The 16,293-nt window shown below is 57.1% G+C and overlaps 2 protein-coding genes across 4 annotated transcripts; one reads left to right on the top strand and one right to left on the bottom strand.

Annotated features, from left to right (window-relative positions):
* Positions 1-517: 517 nt before the first annotated feature.
* Positions 518-6,516, top strand: DOK4 (docking protein 4). Of its 3 annotated transcripts, none has more exons than XM_049805067.1 (9): positions 518-566; positions 1,845-2,057; positions 2,910-3,017; positions 3,452-3,566; positions 3,661-3,780; positions 3,901-4,090; positions 4,403-4,541; positions 4,631-4,754; positions 4,852-6,516. In XM_049805067.1, exons 2-9 carry the CDS (start codon positions 1,992-1,994, stop codon positions 4,974-4,976), a joined length of 987 nt encoding a protein of 328 aa, XP_049661024.1. In that variant the 5' UTR covers positions 518-566; positions 1,845-1,991; the 3' UTR covers positions 4,977-6,516. The 3 variants fall into 3 exon arrangements, with proteins under 3 accessions (XP_049661024.1, XP_049661022.1, XP_049661023.1); XM_049805065.1 differs by lacking the exon at positions 518-566 and adding an exon at positions 683-708; XM_049805066.1 differs by lacking the exon at positions 518-566 and adding an exon at positions 705-742.
* A 1,812-nt stretch (positions 6,517-8,328) lies between these two features.
* On the bottom strand, positions 8,329-16,274 carry POLR2C (RNA polymerase II subunit C). The gene is made up of 9 exons (XM_049805080.1): positions 16,134-16,274; positions 15,701-15,750; positions 15,353-15,421; positions 15,116-15,168; positions 14,861-14,989; positions 13,771-13,822; positions 13,090-13,258; positions 9,523-9,597; positions 8,329-8,853 (listed from the first exon to the last, which is right to left on the bottom strand). Exons 1-9 carry the CDS (start codon positions 16,217-16,219, stop codon positions 8,709-8,711), a joined length of 828 nt encoding a protein of 275 aa, XP_049661037.1. The 5' UTR covers positions 16,220-16,274; the 3' UTR covers positions 8,329-8,708.
* Between the last annotated feature and the right edge of the window lie 19 nt (positions 16,275-16,293).

Raw genomic sequence — 16,293 nt, 5'->3', positions numbered from 1 at the left:
ATATTTCAGTGAGCTCATCCCCTCGCTCTGCCTTTTAATTGATTGGCTGAAAGCATGGCTCTTTGCTGCTCACAGGTTTTTTTTTAATGTCTTTTTATTTCCAGCGATTATTCATTTTTTTATGGCCCAACAAATGAGGCTGAGGGGGTGGAGGTGCCTGCAGGCGGTTTCGGTGGGGGGGCCTGAAATGCAGAGTTTTGGGGGGCACAGAAGGGGCGGACGGGGATGAGGAGACATCTGCCTGCGCCTAGGGACAGTGGCTCAGTGAGAAGCTGCCACCACCCGTCAGTCACGACGGGGCGTTCACTCTGAAGCCTAATGATGTGCACGCAGGAAACCTTTCCAAGGTGGTCAGTTGTGGCTCTGGCGGGGCTGGGCCGAGCGAGGCCGGGCCCGGAGGGACGGCGGAGGCAGCCTGGGGTGAAGGGGGGTGGGGTGGGGGACGGGGCGGGGCCTGGAGGGGCGTGGTCTGGGCGGGGCCGGGGCGGGCGGGGCCGCGCGGCTCCAGGGCTCGCAGCGACGCGGAGCCGGACGCCGGAGCCGCCGCCTGCAGCGGGAGGGTCCGGGTAAGGCCGGGGGAGGGACGGGACGGGACTACGCTGCAGGGGACCGGCTGAGGGGGGAGGTGACACGGGACGGGCCTTGGCCGAGGTGACAAGCGTCGGGGGGCCCGGCCGGGGGGTGACAGCGCGGGGAGGGAGGATGCCGGTGAGAACGGCGGAGACCTGGGGGTGATGGAGGGGTGAGGAGTGCGGGGGCTTGGGGGTGACCGACGTGACAGATCAGGGGGTGGGTTGGGGCGGGGCGGGGGGCAGGAGGTGTCCCCCCAGCATGTCTGAATTCCCTTCGGGTGCTGGTGTGCGTGGGGTGGGGGCGATGGAGGGGGATGTTCCCCTCAGAGGCGAGCGCGGGCTCCAGTCCCTCTGGGGACAGCGGAGGGTCCCTAGGGTGCTGTCCCAGCCCCCATCATCCCCACTCCCTGGTCCCGATGGGCCACGGGCCACCCCAGAGCAGCACCTGGGGTCCCAGGCAGCAGCTTCAGCCTGGCTCCTGAGCGGGGGGACGGGGGACACAAGCCATCCCGGTGGTACCCAGACAGGCTGTGGCAGTGGCTGTGGTGGCTGGGGGGGGACACTGGGGCGTAGTTGCTGCGGGATGGCCCCTGTGGTCTGTCCCTGGTGGGATGGATGGGGCTGGGTCCCCCTGGGTGCTGGGGCTTTGGGGACCAGGGCGTCACCGGAATGGAGCAGTCTGGCTCCCGAGCATCCCTGGGGGTGGCCCCATCCCGTTTCCTAGGTTACTGCCTTCTCTAGGGGATTTTTCCAGCTGGGAAAGGAACCTGGTGGGAACCGGGTGGCGGGACCAGGCGCGGACCAGGCTGAATGAGGCCGAGCTCATGGCAGGGCTGGAGGGAGGCTGGGTTGCACCGGGGGGCGAGGTTGGGAGCCGGGGTCCCTTTGGCACCCGGTGCTGGGTCCAAAGCACCCCATGGCAGAGCTGGCCTGGCTGGGCAAGAGGTCATTAACACTGAACCCTACTGATAGCCAGCAGCTGGGGCCATGTTGCTGCCCAGGCGAGCAGTCTGGGAGGAAGGAGGGACAGTACGAGAGGCGATGGAGACCTGTGGGCGAGGTCCAGCGTGGGTGTCCCCTGGGAGACATGTTGGGGCTGGCGGCCGGGGGGGGCGGGGGGACCACTTGTGCCTGCCGGCCTGGCACTGCCGCGCTGGCAGGGGTTAACATCGGATTGTTCCACTCGGATGGTTCAGGCAGCGAAGGGAGGAGGAAGAGGAGGAGGAGGAGGAGGAAGATGTCACCCGTCGATCTGTCATTTCTCTTTTCCAGCCAGGATGGGGGACACCGCTAGCACCAAGCTGGGCCGGCGGTGAGGCAGGGGGGTACAGAGGAAGAGGATGGAGAGGGGGGGGCGAAGGTGAAGGCAGGCAGCCCCCCCCCTCCCAAAATATCCCCCCACCCCATCGGGCCATCACCATGGCGACGAATTTTAACGACATCATTAAGCAAGGCTACGTGAGGATGAAGAGCAAGAAGCTGGGGGTGAGTGGGGGTCTCAGGGAATGGGGGGGTGGGGGAGCACCCGTGGATTTGGGGTGCTGGTTGCTGCGAGAGGTGACGTGGCAGGGGTCCCCCGGCCACGTCGCCTCTCGGGGCAACTTGCACCCCTGGTTTTGGATTGAATAAGCAGCATTTTGGGGGCTGGGGGGGGTGGTGCAGGGGCAGACCACTTGTTGGTACCCAAATCATCCGGCAGCCCCAGGGGCTCAGATCCTGCACCGGGTGGCACCCCCTCATTGGACGCAGGTCACCGTGGGGATTTGGGGGGATGTCTCTGAGCCCTCCCCACCCCTCCCCCATGCCTCAGTTTCCCTCCACACCCAATTTTGGCACCAGGGATGCCCCACGCTGCTGGGGGGTCTGCTGGGTGCAAATTAGGGGGATGCTGGAGTGCAGCACCCATGGGTGGGGGGTCAGGGGGTTTGGTCACCCGCCTCCATCACTCAGAGCCAGCAGCAACGAGCATGCTGGGTAATTTCACGCTAATTAGGGAGAACAAAGAGGGAGCGGGCTTGAGGGGGGGGACATGCTTGGGGACGATGGCCCCGCCACACCCGGAGGCAGGGGCTGCAGGAGAGGGGACAGGGAGACATCGGGATGGGGGTCCCTTTGGGACTCTTACTCGTGTTCGTTAATTAAGCTCATTCATTAGCGTTGGCGGGGGTGGGGGGGATGATGGCAGCCGTGGGATATCCCCAGCCCCAGCATCCCCTCCTGTCCCCAGGCCAGCAGGGTCAGCAGGACAGGGCAGGGGTCCTGGGGAAGGGGATGGGGACATGGGGACAGGGACCCCCACCTGCACCGCAGCAGCTGCCGGCACTCTCTGTCCGGCAGATCTACCGGCGGTGCTGGCTGGTCTTCCGGAAATCCTCCAGCAAAGGGCCCCAGCGCCTGGAGAAGTACCCGGATGAGAAGTCGGCGTGCCTGCGTGGGTGCCCCAAGGTGAGAGGGTGCAGTGGAGGGGTGCTGGGTGCTGCCTGCTGCTTCGGGCCACATGCCAGAGTGGGTCCCTCCTCGCCTAAACTTGCTGGGCTGAAGCTGGGTGGCTGTCGCTCCATGTACTTCAGTGGGATGCAGCGGTGTCTGGGTGCTGCAGGGTCTGGGTGCTGCAGGGGCCACGTTTGGGTGCAGCAGCCAGGGTCTCGGTGCAGCTGCTGGGGTCTGGGTGCCACCGAGCTCTGGGTGCAGCAGCCAGGATCTGAATGCCACGGTGGCCAGGTCTGGGTGCCGCAAGGGCTGGGGCCTGGGTGCAGCAGCCAGGATCTGGGTGCCACGGCAGCCAGGATCTGGGTGCAGCAGCAGCTGGGCTCTGGGTGCAGCGAGTCTGGGTTTGGGTGCAGCCCTCAGTAACCCCCCTCTCCCCGCCACCTCCGCAGGTGACTGACATCAGCAATGTCAAGTGCATCACCCGTCTGCCCAAGGAGACCAAGAGACAGGCTGTGGCCATCGTTTTCACCGATGACTCCGCCCGGACCTTCACTTGCGATTCGGGTACGGGGCAGCGCCCAGGGGAGCCGGGCTGGGGTGCCGGGGGGGCACCCCAGTTTGGCCGGGGTCGCCCAGGGGCTGCGGTGGTGCCTTGCAGAGCTGGAGGCGGAGGAGTGGTACAAGACGCTGTCGGTGGAGTGCCTGGGCGCCCGCCTGAACGACATTAGCCTGGGGGAGCCTGATCTGCTGGCGCCCGGCGTGCAGTGCGAGCAGACGGGTGAGCGCGCGACGGCGGGGCGTTCGCTCGGGGCTCAGCCTCACTACGCCCCCCCGGTCCCCAAATTTTTATTTTATTTTATTTTATTTTATTTTATTTTATTTTATTTTCCCTCTCCAGACCGGTTCAACGTGTTCCTCCTCCCTTGCCCCAACCTGGACGTTTACGGCGAGTGCAAGCTGCAGATTACCCACGAAAACATCTACCTCTGGGACACGCACAACCCCCGGGTGAAGCTGGTCTCCTGGCCCCTCTGCTCCCTGCGCCGCTACGGGCGTGACGCCACTCGCTTCACCTTTGAGGCCGGACGGTGAGATGTCACCCTCGCTGGGACGGGGACCATCGCTGGGTGCCTTCATCGTGCTGGGCGCAGCAGGAGGCAGCACTGCTGCCATTGCCCCGGGGCAGGCCTGATGCTGGGGTGATGGCCACAGCCTGCATAGGGTGCCCCATGGCCGGGGAGGTTTGGGGCTGGTGCTAGTCCCAGCTCAGTACCATGGAGGGGACACGGGGACAGCACTTAAAGCGTGGGAAGCTGGGCCGGCTGCCACCCTGGGGGGGGTATTTTTTATCGTCCCTCGGCTTGGGGACCCCAGTGACACCCCGTGCCCCGTCCCCACAGGATGTGTGACGCGGGGGAAGGTCTCTACACCTTCCAGACCCAGGAGGGCGAGCAGATCTACCAGCGCGTGCACAGTGCCACGTTGGCCATTGCCGAGCAGCACAAGAGGGTCCTGCTGGAGATGGAGAAGAACGTCAGGGTGAGCTCCAGCCCACCGTGGGGACATGGCTTGGGTGGGGGGGTTGGGGCACCCTGTGTCACCCTCACCCCCCCTCTCATCCACTGCAGCTGCTGAACAAGGGCACCGAGCACTTCTCCTACCCCTGCACCCCCACCACCATGCTGCCCCGCAGCGCCTACTGGCACCACATCACCGGCTCCCAGAACATGGCTGAGTCCTCCAGCTACGCTGGTGAGTGTCCCTGTCCCCCACTAAGGAGCCGCCGCTCCTCCAGCCCCCCAGAGCGTGTGTCCCCCCTCCACGAGCCCACCCTCTGCTTCGTCCCCAGGGGAGGCGTACACGGGCCCCGAGGCCAGCTCGGACACCGACCTCCTCAACAGGTTCATCTTGCTGAAGCCAAAGTCCTCCAAAAGTGACAAGCCTGAAAGCAGGGAGCCCACATCGTCCCCGTGAGCCAGCGCCAGGGGGGGAACGGGACCACAGTGGGGGTCCCCTTTTTCTTCCCCAGGAGGTGGCAAGGATGCAGGCAGCCACCCCTCCAAGTCCCCAGGAAGACCAGGCTGGGACATTCTCCGTGCCAAGACCTTGGGGGAACAGGGGCTGGCTCACACCCTAGCCTGACGTTAGTGGAGATGACGGCTGGCTCAGCCTCAACTGACTTGAAATATATATTGAATATCCGTATTATAAGTGATTTTTCCTTCTCACATGAATGCAAATTTTGTGGCTGCCGAAGAGCCCTCAGGCAGAGATGCTCAGAGTTTTTTTGACTCTTGGGGATCCAGCTGGGAGGTGAAGAGGCAGGGGGGTATCAAGAAATGTGGTGTGGTTTCTGTGAGAGGGGAAGGCTGGAGCATCACCTTGCCACGGGGACAGAGCAGCGCTGGAAGATGTGGCTGTGCCAGGCTGATGGTGCAGGGTCCCAGCATCTCACACCCCACCCCGTGAAAAGTAGGGTGCTCCTGGGGATGATGCCCCACCACCCCTGAGCTGATTTTTTGCACTTCTTGAAGCTATTTAAACACTCGCTGTAGAATTGAGATGTCTCAGGAGAAACTGGTTTTCCTTCTGGGGGATCGGCTGGGGTGAGCGGCCTGGCAGACCCGAGCCCCCGCCGGCTTTCCGGGGCTGCCCCCACCCCAGCACCCCTCACTCCTCCACCCACAGCCGCTCCCCCTGGCCATGCCCCTGGTTTATCTGCTGGTGGGCAACCCAGGGACTGGTTTTGGCCAGTAGCATCTGTCCCTTGAGGGGGCAGCTTTGTGGATCTAAAAAGTCCCTGGGCAGAGAAGCCCATGCCGATAAGGGGAGAGCCGCGTTTCTCCATGCATTCCCATCGTCCTCGCTCCCTCCTTGCCTGCCAGTTCGGCTGGGTGAAAGCCCTTGCCTTGGAGGGGGGGAGCTGGGTTTCATGTGCTGAACTCAAAAGCAATTGATTTTTTCTAGTTCTCCTATTTATTGACCTCCTTTAGAAGGGCTATCTTTTTATTGCCGTGCAAACCTTGGTGTTTCTTTGGAGTCTTCTTTTGGTCTGGGTTGGGTGGTCAGTGGTTTTATTTCCGCCCTTAAAGCTCCAGGTCCGTGCTTTGAGGACAGGGAGTGTTGTGATGTGGGAACCTGTGGTCTGTAAGTAGTGTGTCTTGGGTTGGTGTAGCTTGTGGCTGAGGCTGGGGGGGGGATGGTGGGACAGAAGACGGCTGCTCCCTGCAGCACGGCCAGGCACTGAGGGGCTCGTTGGTACCCCAGCACCTGCCGGTAGCACATCCCCCCCCAGGTGAGAGGTGTAACCTGCTCTCTTTTCCCAGCTACACACCTCATCTGGAAAAGATTTCACATTTATTACCAAAAATGTTTGGGTTTTCTTTTTTTTAAGGAGTTGCTCAATGAATAAACAATCCTTATCCACCCTTCCTGTTTGTCCGTTCCATCCAAATGCGGTCGGGAAGTGCGAGTGGGAGTAGTGCCTGCCAGAGAGAAAAATGCTGATGCAGGGAGATTTCCTGACGCTCCCAGCAGCGTGCTTGGCTCAAAGCTTTGTTCTGCCTCCAGCCATGGCCAGGACATTTCAAGTGAAGCCCTAAAACAACTGGGGAGGGTAGAAGGGCGGAGTGAGTTGCCACCCTCCATCGACCAACCCCAAGTGAAACAGAATGCCAGCACCCCACTGTCACCCCTCACCTCCAGCCACCCAGGGCTCCAGGGACGTGCCAGGGCAGCGGTGGCTCCAAGTCCCTGGGCGAAGGAGTTTCAAGCCGCTCCATCTCCCAGCTCTTCCAGAATTGTGCCAGTTCAGTTACCCGTGCCGTGACTGTCCAGCAGAGCACTGGCCTCAAGGCGAGACAGCCACGCCAGCCAGGGCAGTGCTCCCTCCAGGGACGGGAGGGAAATCTTGGGGAGCTGAGCTGCAACCGGCTGTGCCAGGGCAAGGACACTGAAGCACAGCCCGGCTGCAGCAGCTCTTCCCTGGAGGGGAGGGCAGCGCTGACTTGGGCTGCTCTCTCCTACTCAGCACGAGCACCCATCCCAGCACCACAAACCGTTCCCAAGCCCCACATCCATGCTGGGACAAGCACAGTGGCACACACGCCTTCCCCTTCCTCCCAGCCCCCACGGTGAGGACAAGGCAGATCTCTCCAGGAAAGCGTCACCGAGAAGCTCATCCTAAATCCTGCTGGGCACTGACAGAGGGGAGGAGAATTTGGAATAATGTGAAAAGATTATTCTTTTATTCATTACTAGTCAGACGATTGTTTCAGCACAGTTAGATTGTTTTCCATTGATCTTGGAAACATAAAATACTCTGGAAGGTTCTGACATTATGCCTGTATGATTTTTGCAAGAAGGGATCGCATAGGGGGTTTTTTTCAGCAATGAACAAAACAGTGGAGTTCATTGAAGAATCTTAATTTTATATTATTCAGATGCATATCAGTGACAACGAAAAGCATGCACCTATTTTAAACATCATTTTGGGAAGAAAAAAATTTTTTTTGTGGGTGCTCGTCTCTTCTGTCAGGTGGCTGGAGATAGGACAAGAGGAAATGGCTTCAAGTTGAGGCAAGGGAGATTTAGGTTAGATATTAGGAAAATTTTTTTTACCGAGAGTGTTGTCAAACATTGGCATAGGCTGCCCAGGGAAGTGGTTGAGTCACCATCCCTGGAGGTATTCAAAAAGTGAGTGCACGGGGTACTTCAGGACATGGTTTAGTGGGCATGGATGATGGTTGGACTCAATGATCTTGAAGGTCTTTTCCAACCTAAATGATCCTATGATTCTATGAGAAGGGTGACCCAGGCAGTCACTGGAGCCTTTCAGCCACTGCCACGGTGGTCACGGTTTGGCTGCACCAAGCTCCAGCCCAGCACACAACCCACCTTGGGGCTGCAGGCACAGTGGAAGTTGTCAGCCAGGGGTTATTAATGATGGACTTCCTGCCATCCCAGCGCCTAACATAAAGATTATATAGTGCATGGGTAAAGTCTGCTCCAAAGGAGTCTTTAAATACAGCTGAGCCTGCCTGGCTCATCTGGGCTTCCCTGCAGCACTGCCTTCTGCAGCATCTCACTTACCAGCCCAGCCTCAAACATCTGCTTTAAATGTAGCGCTGGATCGGTAAACGACAGGCTACCTGCTAGAGGGGATTCTGGTCTCCTTAGGAGATTTTGTCAAGAGCAGCAATCAGCGGTAGAGAGCTATGCTCCCTCCAAAGCAGATCTCATTAAGTTAATGTCTATTGGAGAGAAGTAAACGACGTGACATCTCCTCCTGCAGCCCCAGACAAGCTTTCAGGGATGACAAAACACAGAGGAGGTAAGGCTTTATTCAGCACAGAAGGACTGGACATGCAAATAAGGTAGGGTTGTGTAACTGAGGTACACCTCTTCCCAATGCCAAACACCACATGGCCAGGATCCAAAACTCTGGCCTCAAACTCTGGGATCACTTAGAGACAAAGCCTGTTCCAGTGAAGATGCTCACCGATTCCCTTCCTGCTTTACCCTACACATCACGCTGGCTTTCCCTGGGAAGGGGGGCCAGGGAAGAGGTGTAACCAACCAGCACAGCTGGGCCAGGAGAGGCAGAGGGAGATAAGGAGGTAAAAGCCTCAGCCCAGAGTGCTGCTGGGCAGAGCCAGGAACCTTCTGCCTCACTCACACCTGAGCACTCTCTCGCAAGGGGTCGTCTCAGTTTATAGTGAGGACGTCGCTCTGAATCTCGTGGCTCAGCTGGGTCTGGAGGTCACTCAGTTTCTTCTTCAGGCCAGACAGCGCAGAGAGAACGATGGTCTCCGGGCGCAGAGAACCACAGGACTCCACGTTGTAATAAAACCTGAGGTTACAAGCCAGGGGTTAAGTCACCATCTGCTCTGTGAGGAGGTGCAAAACCAGAGAGCACCTGCAGAGTGGTTCCAGCCCATCCGGAGCCACCACAGGGAGATCTGCTGGGAATCCCAACCATCAGTACCATTCACCTCCCAACCGGGCAAGAGCCAGCACTGCCCCTCTACAACCACCATGCCAACACTCGTGACTCCACAGGCTGCAAGAGCGCTTCTGAGATTTTTTTTTTCTATTCAGCACTGTGACTTGCGAGCCAGCACAGAGACCCATGCCACGGAGTAAGGCTGGCTGCAGGCACTTCTGCAGTGCAAATAACCTGGGTACCACCAGCAATCAGAGCATGAGAGCCCCACATGGGTGAATAAATATCCTAAGCCATTTTCCCCTGCAGGCCTCACACTTCACCGAGTGCTGCACTGCCGTACTTGATAACGTGAACTCAGGAGAGCCATCTAGTATCTCCCGGAGGGGAAAAGCTGCCAGGCCTGGGCATATCACCAGTTAACTCCAACTTCTGCCCTGCTTTTCAGGGAACACCAGGTCCCTTGGCTGGCAAACTTCAGCACAGAGTAGATACTCTTGTATTAACGAAAGCCAAAGAAATGCACCCAGCTAGTCCCCCCACTTCCCAGCTGTGGCAGTGCATTCAGCTTCCTACCTCTCTGGCTTCCCATTGGGGTCATAGGGAGCCTGAGCATCCTCCTCATCAATCTCCGAGTACTCACTCTTGGGCCTGGAATCAAAGAGCAGGAAAGGTTAGCACACAGCCCAGGCACTCTACAGCACTGTTTGGCCCCAGAGAGCGAGAACTGGGGCTCACATCCAGCAGACAAAGGAGCAGTCATCAAACAAACGTCAAGTCACAGAAAAAAAGCTGTTCCCCACATTGCCCTTTCTAGCTCCTCATTAATGCCACACAGTCACCCAGCAGCACTGGAGGAAGAGGCTCAGCCCTGCTCTGCCCAAACTCGGCGAGCCCTGTGCGGGGTACTGTGGCTCCATCCACCTACACTGGCACACTGTGGCAGGTGCTTACAGTGAAGGGATGTCAATGCCTGAAGGGACTGTGTTTATGGAGCCTAGACACTGTGGAGCAACGGACCTTGTGTTATCTTTTCTTTCTACTCTTCATTGCAGCACTTCAGCCCTCCAGCACTCAGTCTGTGCAGCACAGCTGAGATGGAAAGGCCTGGTCAGTTTGTGCCCAGCAGGAGAAAAAAATATCCTGCACTTCAGACACCAGCTGTGTCAGTGAGCCCCATCCTGATGTCCTGCAGCTCCACTCCTCTACACACATTGCTACCAAAATCACTGCAATACCTGTGCATCAGTTAGGCCAACACATCTTTCTACCCGTTGTGTCCCTTGACTTACAGAGCATCATACTGGAGAGGCTGTTTGGAAGCACTTAATCCATGTAAGAAAACTCAAAGCCTTGAGCTGAGAAGCCAGCACAGAAAATCTTGTGCCCACCAAGGTCTCCTGCTGACCTTCCTCTGCCCCAGCAACGTCAAGAAAGGCTGATCTTAGCACCCTATCATCAGCTGTCTTAAATAGCACTTCCCAAACAAATACTCCATCTGTAACAAACCACTGAGAGAGATAAAGTGTTAATGGAGCTGGGCCTTCATGTTAGTTGCAGAACCAGCCATGACCGAAAACAGGGCAGAGGTTTCCACCACCATGACAGCTGCTTTGAGAGTCCAGCTGCGTGCCAGTGCTCTGCCAACAGCCTCAAAAAGCAATTAGCATGAAAAACCAAACTAAAAATAATAACTAGCCTTGGATAGCAGAGGCCTTTGTATTGTCTTCACAGAGAATCAGATGAACTTGGAAAGGCAGACATATCATCAGGGAACAGGCAGCTCCTATGTCAATCTTCCTTTGGGATTTTTCCAACTTTTACATATATTTTGTCAAGAACGTCTCAAAAACTGTTTCCAGGTACCTAACCTGTTGTATAACACACCAGGTTCCTGAAGACACAGCTGACTCTGCCACCAAACAAAAGAATTCCCTGGCCACCCAGCCAGGGAATTGCCTCATTGCCGAGGTACGTGTGCTCAGCGACGCAGCTGGGGTTGTTCTCCATGACACTGACATCTCCAAAAACCCAAACTCTCCAGAAGTCACACTGTGACATTCCACGTACAAAAAGGTGGCAAACCCGATGATACCTCAGCCTGCCTGGCACCTGTCTGTCCAGTTCAAAGCAATATGCCAGGTCTCTGTCACTTCATCAGCATCAAAGACGTACTATCTAGTGACACAGAAATTAAACCAGAGAATTTCTACAGCACCTAGAATTATTTCAAATCCTGATTTGAAATTCCACACCATGGAGACATTCTTGCTTCTCAAGCATCCAATCTATCACCCAGACAATCAAGTGAACTTTGGGGCAATTTACCTGCCAACAAATCATGAAACTTCAAAACTACCCCGTTCCACTTCCAAAACTGCCAGTGGCAAAGGACAGGCCAGCACGTTAACTCTTGTGACATGCTACTAACCACAAAACTGCTGAGCAGCATCCTCCTTGGCTCTGCACCACCTCACCGCAACCAGCCTCTCACAGACCTTCCCCCCAACAGCCTGGTCGGGAGCTGGCAGTTCCCAAAGTCCAGTTACAGCCCACATGTGCACGTCATCAATGCTACGGAAAATGCCCATTTCCAGATTTCCAGCATTACCAGCCAGCTTGGTTCCTACTGCAGATCCCAGAGCACCACCCTGACCAAGCACTGAGGGAGGTGAATGCCTTGCATGTCCCATTCTCACCCAGACTGACTGAACCAGACTGACGAACGCACCCTACGTAGCCCATCAAAGCCAAGTGGGATTTGCTTCTTCCATCTGTAAAACAGGGCTGGGATGGCTGCAGGCAGATCCCAGCCCATTTCATGCATGTTATGGATTCACCTACATCTCCACCCTCAGCGACGAAAGACCTCTCAAGTCTCCTGAGTGCAAACCTAGCCACACAGGATCTACATGACAGCTCCTGAGCAGAAAGTCCCTGGCAGTCCAGCTGAGGTGTGAAATCTAGGCTAACTGCACCTCCAGGAAGCTCATTTACTGACAGCTAACTTAGCAAGGGACAGAGTAAGGCCATGCTCTGCAATGGGTCTGAGCGCCCAGGCTTGGACCAGACAGTGTGGAGGTACAATAGTCCACTACCTGCCTGCTAGTGCTTGCAGCCATTTGCAGAGTCAAATCTGGCAGCGCAGGGCCTGGCGGCGACAGGAGGAAAACCTGCTGAGCCCCTTCTGCCACTCAGCCTCCTCTCCAGCTGCAGCTCTGCTCAGGCTTTTGTTCCTGCTTGCTCAGCCCTGGCTTCTGCGGTGCCTGCACCAAATCCTGCTCCTGTATCCTGCTCCTGTACCGAGGTCTTCCTGACCTTGAGCGCAGCTCTGGCTGCTGCCCTGCTGTTATGGCAGCATATCCACCACCCCCTCCAGTCCCTGCTCTCAGCCTGCTTTGGCTAAAGCACCTGGTTCCTCACTCTGCTGCTGGCTCCAGCGTGCTCGATAACAGGGTGTCTGCTAGGTAGTCACTGGGATGCAGAGCCAGGAGCAGCTCAGGTATCTACTCATGGAAAAGTGCTGCTAGGTGAAGTCCTCGCTCTAGCCAAAGCAGCTTTCCAAAAGCAAAATCATGTCACTTTTAGATGAGATGCAGTGTGCTACTGGTACAGAATGATATGTCAGAGCAGAGGAAAGGGTCAAAGAGGAAAACCCTGCTGCCAGAGCTCATGCTCCAGGAGTGAGGAGATGTATGGGTGAAATGAGAACCACACACTGGTCTTCCTCAAACAAACAGGGCTGCAAAAATCAGCCTTGCAACCCAACCTTCCACTCTTTACTCTCGTAGCAACCTCTTCTACCTTGCATGGATTTATTTGTTCCTCAGACCTTACCCTGACCTACAGACGACTTGTGCAGGGAAGAAAAAAACAGGAACAAGTCATAGGGAAGAACATGAAAACGAAGTAAAACAGCAGTGACAGTACGTGTAGGGGACAACAAAAGGTGGCCACAAACCAGTCCACCCTGCATGCAGCTGCAACCAAGTGACTGGCCCTGGTACCCTAGCAGAGTCTGTGCAAGGGGAAGTGACAGGCATGCTCACAATCACTTACTGACCCCAATTACCCCCAGGGCTGAAATGTAGGTGCCTGCTGGAAAATCTTTTCCAATCCCTCCAGACAGACATTAGGACATACCACTCCTCCGGTTTGGGGTATACGGTGTGCCTCAGCGCATTGTCTGGGTCGTACTCGAATGCTACGCCTGCTGTGGGGTTCCACTTGGCATGCTCCTTGCCAAAGCCCTTCTTGGCGTAGGCTCGCAGTCTCAGCTCCTGGCCCTTCCGCAGCTTCACAATGAGGATGTCTGCACAAAAGCACATGCCCATTTGAGAAGGTTGCAGAGGAGAAATGAGTGTGCAGGATCACACTGGGGCAAAGGCAGGAATTTTTAGTGCCCAGGAAGATGTCACCAGAAGCCAGGGCTTCCTTGGATTCTTAGAGGGGCTCATCTGTGTCCTCAGAGAAGCTGGGAAACATCTTGCTAAGTAAAAAGGAGCTGCACATATGCCCAGAGGCACAGCTCAGGCCTCCAGGCAACAGCAGACAGCACAGCATTTTGCACCTCTGCTGTCTCTAAGCTCTCACAAGGAGAGAGAAGCACCGTCTGACACAGGACTTTAGTTCCGGGGATGACCTTTAAGTAGCATTAAGACAAAATGCTAACTCCACTGATGCAGTGATGCCAGTGTCTCTCAACTGCCAGCTTTACAGCTGCCTTACAGTTACACAGCTAGTAAAGGAAGAATGAGTTCAAAAAGCCTGAAAGAAAAATTCATTTCCTCCTCCAGCTCTTATTCCCAGTGAAACACCGCTTACCATCCTGCTCCACATAGTCATTGGGGTCATTGTCTCTACTCCGAGACGTCACCTGCAGGAGAACATCAAAAGCAAGTGAATTAATGGCAAGATCAACTTTTTTCCCCACATCAAATAGCACTGGCCTACAAACATTAGAGACTGCACAGAGCCACTCTAGCGTGACTTACAGCAACAAATCCAGCCCACCCTATTTAACGGAAATTGGGACAATTCAGGCAGCTGCAGCTAGGTACGCGATATCCCACTCCACCAGCTTGTTTGCCTCCCAAGCTGTTCTCCCCCACAGGATGGAGAGCGCTCCAGCCCAGCCCAGTGCTACTGCGTGGTTCTGCGACACAGCCCAAAGTCACTCCCACGACAAAGCACTCACAGCACCTCAGCTGAAGGGAGCAAGAGACAGCGGGCTTTAACCAGGCAGACGCTGTCACCAGCCACCAGAAGCAGCCCCCGGGTTGTGGTGACATCCAGGTGCGGCCTCAATAGCATTTTAAAACATTCTCCATTAAGTGCCTTTGCATCTGTTCTGCTTTGGTGCTGCCAACCCTCCCCAAGGTGACTGGGCAAGGGCTATTTGGCAGCAGTGCCCTGGCCCGGGCTCCTCACACCTTGCCACACTGAGAGCCAAGAACCAGAAAACCAGAGGCCTCCGGGTTGCTGCCAGCCTTCTAAGAGGCTGACCTTGCCAGAGCCCCACCAGCGATCGGGCAGGAGAAGGCAGTGACATGGCAGCAGGACGCAAGCGCACACGCTCTGAGTATTCAAGGCGAGATGGAGGGGCAACACGAAAGCCTCCCAAGAATTTGAGATGAGGGGTGCAGGATGAGGTTTTAACAAGGCCATGCTGCTTTGACACACCATCAGACAGCAAATGAAGGACAACAAGGTGAAGAAGAGGAGGGCTCTGGCACACACTGCTGTTTCTGCTGATATTCCTGCTTTGCTCTGCCACTACATTTTAAGTGGGGCTTTGGGCAATGTGAAACGTGCTCACAGCCCTTGTTTTGTCCCCATCCCATACATTCACCACCCCGGCCTCAACAGAAAGGTAGAGAGGGGACTTGCTGACAAGCGGGAAGATCGCACTGACCGGTATGACCCGGGGGTTGTTGGAGATGAGATCACGGGATGTGACATGACGGGTCTGGTCTTCATTGCACCGGACATCAAGGGTGAACTCCACAGAGCACTCCGGACAGAACTCATCACATGTGCAGTCCTGGGACAGACATGGGTCAAGACCTTTATGTCAAACCTCTCCCAGGAAGAAATTAGTAGCACTTCCCATCAGATCAGACACCCACCACCATCAAAATAAGCACCCGGGACATTTTGCTTGACTCACTCTGGAATATTGCATCTTATCCACAATGTCATCACTGGTGAGCGGGATGAGACCTGAGGGAAGAAGGAAATTGGGGGAATGTCTGAGTGAGATCACAGGAGCACCAACCCTCCTGCCAAGACAGGCAGAGGGACTGCAGCCTCCTGACAATGGTGCTTCAGCGTCTCTGGACTGATTTCGCCCACGACCTCTGCCTTGCTGCACATCTTCATCTTCCTCCCCAGGCCCGGCACTCACCCAGCCTGTGTGCAATGAATTCATCATGGAGCACGGAAGAGTTGGCGTCTATCTGGACCCAGTCGATGGCTGCAGAGAGGAAAAAGTCACGAGCTGAGAAATATTTGTGTGGGGAAAAGACGAGCAGTTCGCGAGGGCTCAGAAAACGTTACGGGGACTACAGTGAAGCTGCAACAGCATCTGGTAATACATAGCACTGGCTAAACGCGGGCAAGAGGAGCTGAAAGCAGCTTGGAGGTGCAGGACAAAACGGAGGGGAGACGACGGGAGTAATGGGGAGAGCAGCCCGAGGGACGGTGACCTCCGGCCGGCACTGGAGGGTAAGCGACGGGACAGGACGGGCGGTACCTATGATGGGGACTTCAGCGATGAATACTCTTCGAATGGAATTCGCCACCCTGAGGGAGAGAAACGGCCGCCTTCAGGCACGAGGGAACGCGGAGCTTCGCCAACCCACCGCCCTGCCCGCAGAGACGCCGGCCGGGGCCCAGGCCGGGGCTTTGCCTCGGAGGCCCCGACCGGGCCCGCACCGGGGGCCGGGGGGGGGGGGGGTTGGGGGGCCGTGCTGGCCGGAAGACGCCTCCACCCGAGGGGGTCAATCCCCGCGACCCGTCCCGCTGCACCTCCGGGGGGGGGGGGGGGGGGGAGTGACAGGGCCTGCGGCGGCGGCTGCACCGGGGGGGGGGGGGGGGGGGGGAAGGGGGCCGCCCGCCGGGGCCTACCGCGGCGGCCTGCTTTGTCCCGGGGCCCGGCCCGACCCCGGCCCCGGGGCGGTGCTCACGCCAGGTCCGTGTTCTCGATGATGAACTTGACGTTCTCGTCCGTCAGCTCGGTGATGCGCACGGTGGGCTGGTTGGCGTACGGCATGGCCGCCCCGCTCCCCTCCGCTCCGCGCCGCTCCCGCCGCGCCCGCGCGCCCGCCCCCTACCGGCCGCCGCCTC

This window comes from Accipiter gentilis, chromosome 7 (genome assembly GCF_929443795.1).
Source record: "Accipiter gentilis chromosome 7, bAccGen1.1, whole genome shotgun sequence".
NCBI classification, from domain to species: Eukaryota; Metazoa; Chordata; class Aves; order Accipitriformes; family Accipitridae; genus Astur; species Astur gentilis.
The sequence above is the reverse complement of the archived record's forward strand: the minus strand, read 5'-3'. Positions and strand labels throughout refer to the sequence as shown.

Bases quoted from the DNA above. Each gene is read 5' to 3' on its own strand.
- POLR2C (XM_049805080.1), bottom strand. From the start codon at position 16,219: ATGCCGTACGCCAACCAGCCCACCGTGCGCATCACCGAGCTGACGGAC. The intron at 15,422-15,700 runs GTACCGCCCGTC...TCCTCTCTGCAG, and splicing joins CGCTGAAGTCCCCATCATAG to CCATCGACTGGGTCCAGATA. The intron at 8,854-9,522 runs GTAGGAAGCTGA...TTGTAACCTCAG, and splicing joins CCCAATGGGAAGCCAGAGAG to GTTTTATTACAACGTGGAGT.
- DOK4 (XM_049805065.1), top strand. The intron at 3,018-3,451 runs GTGAGAGGGTGC...CCACCTCCGCAG, and splicing joins GCCTGCGTGGGTGCCCCAAG to GTGACTGACATCAGCAATGT. The intron at 3,781-3,900 runs GTGAGCGCGCGA...TTCCCTCTCCAG, and splicing joins CGTGCAGTGCGAGCAGACGG to ACCGGTTCAACGTGTTCCTC.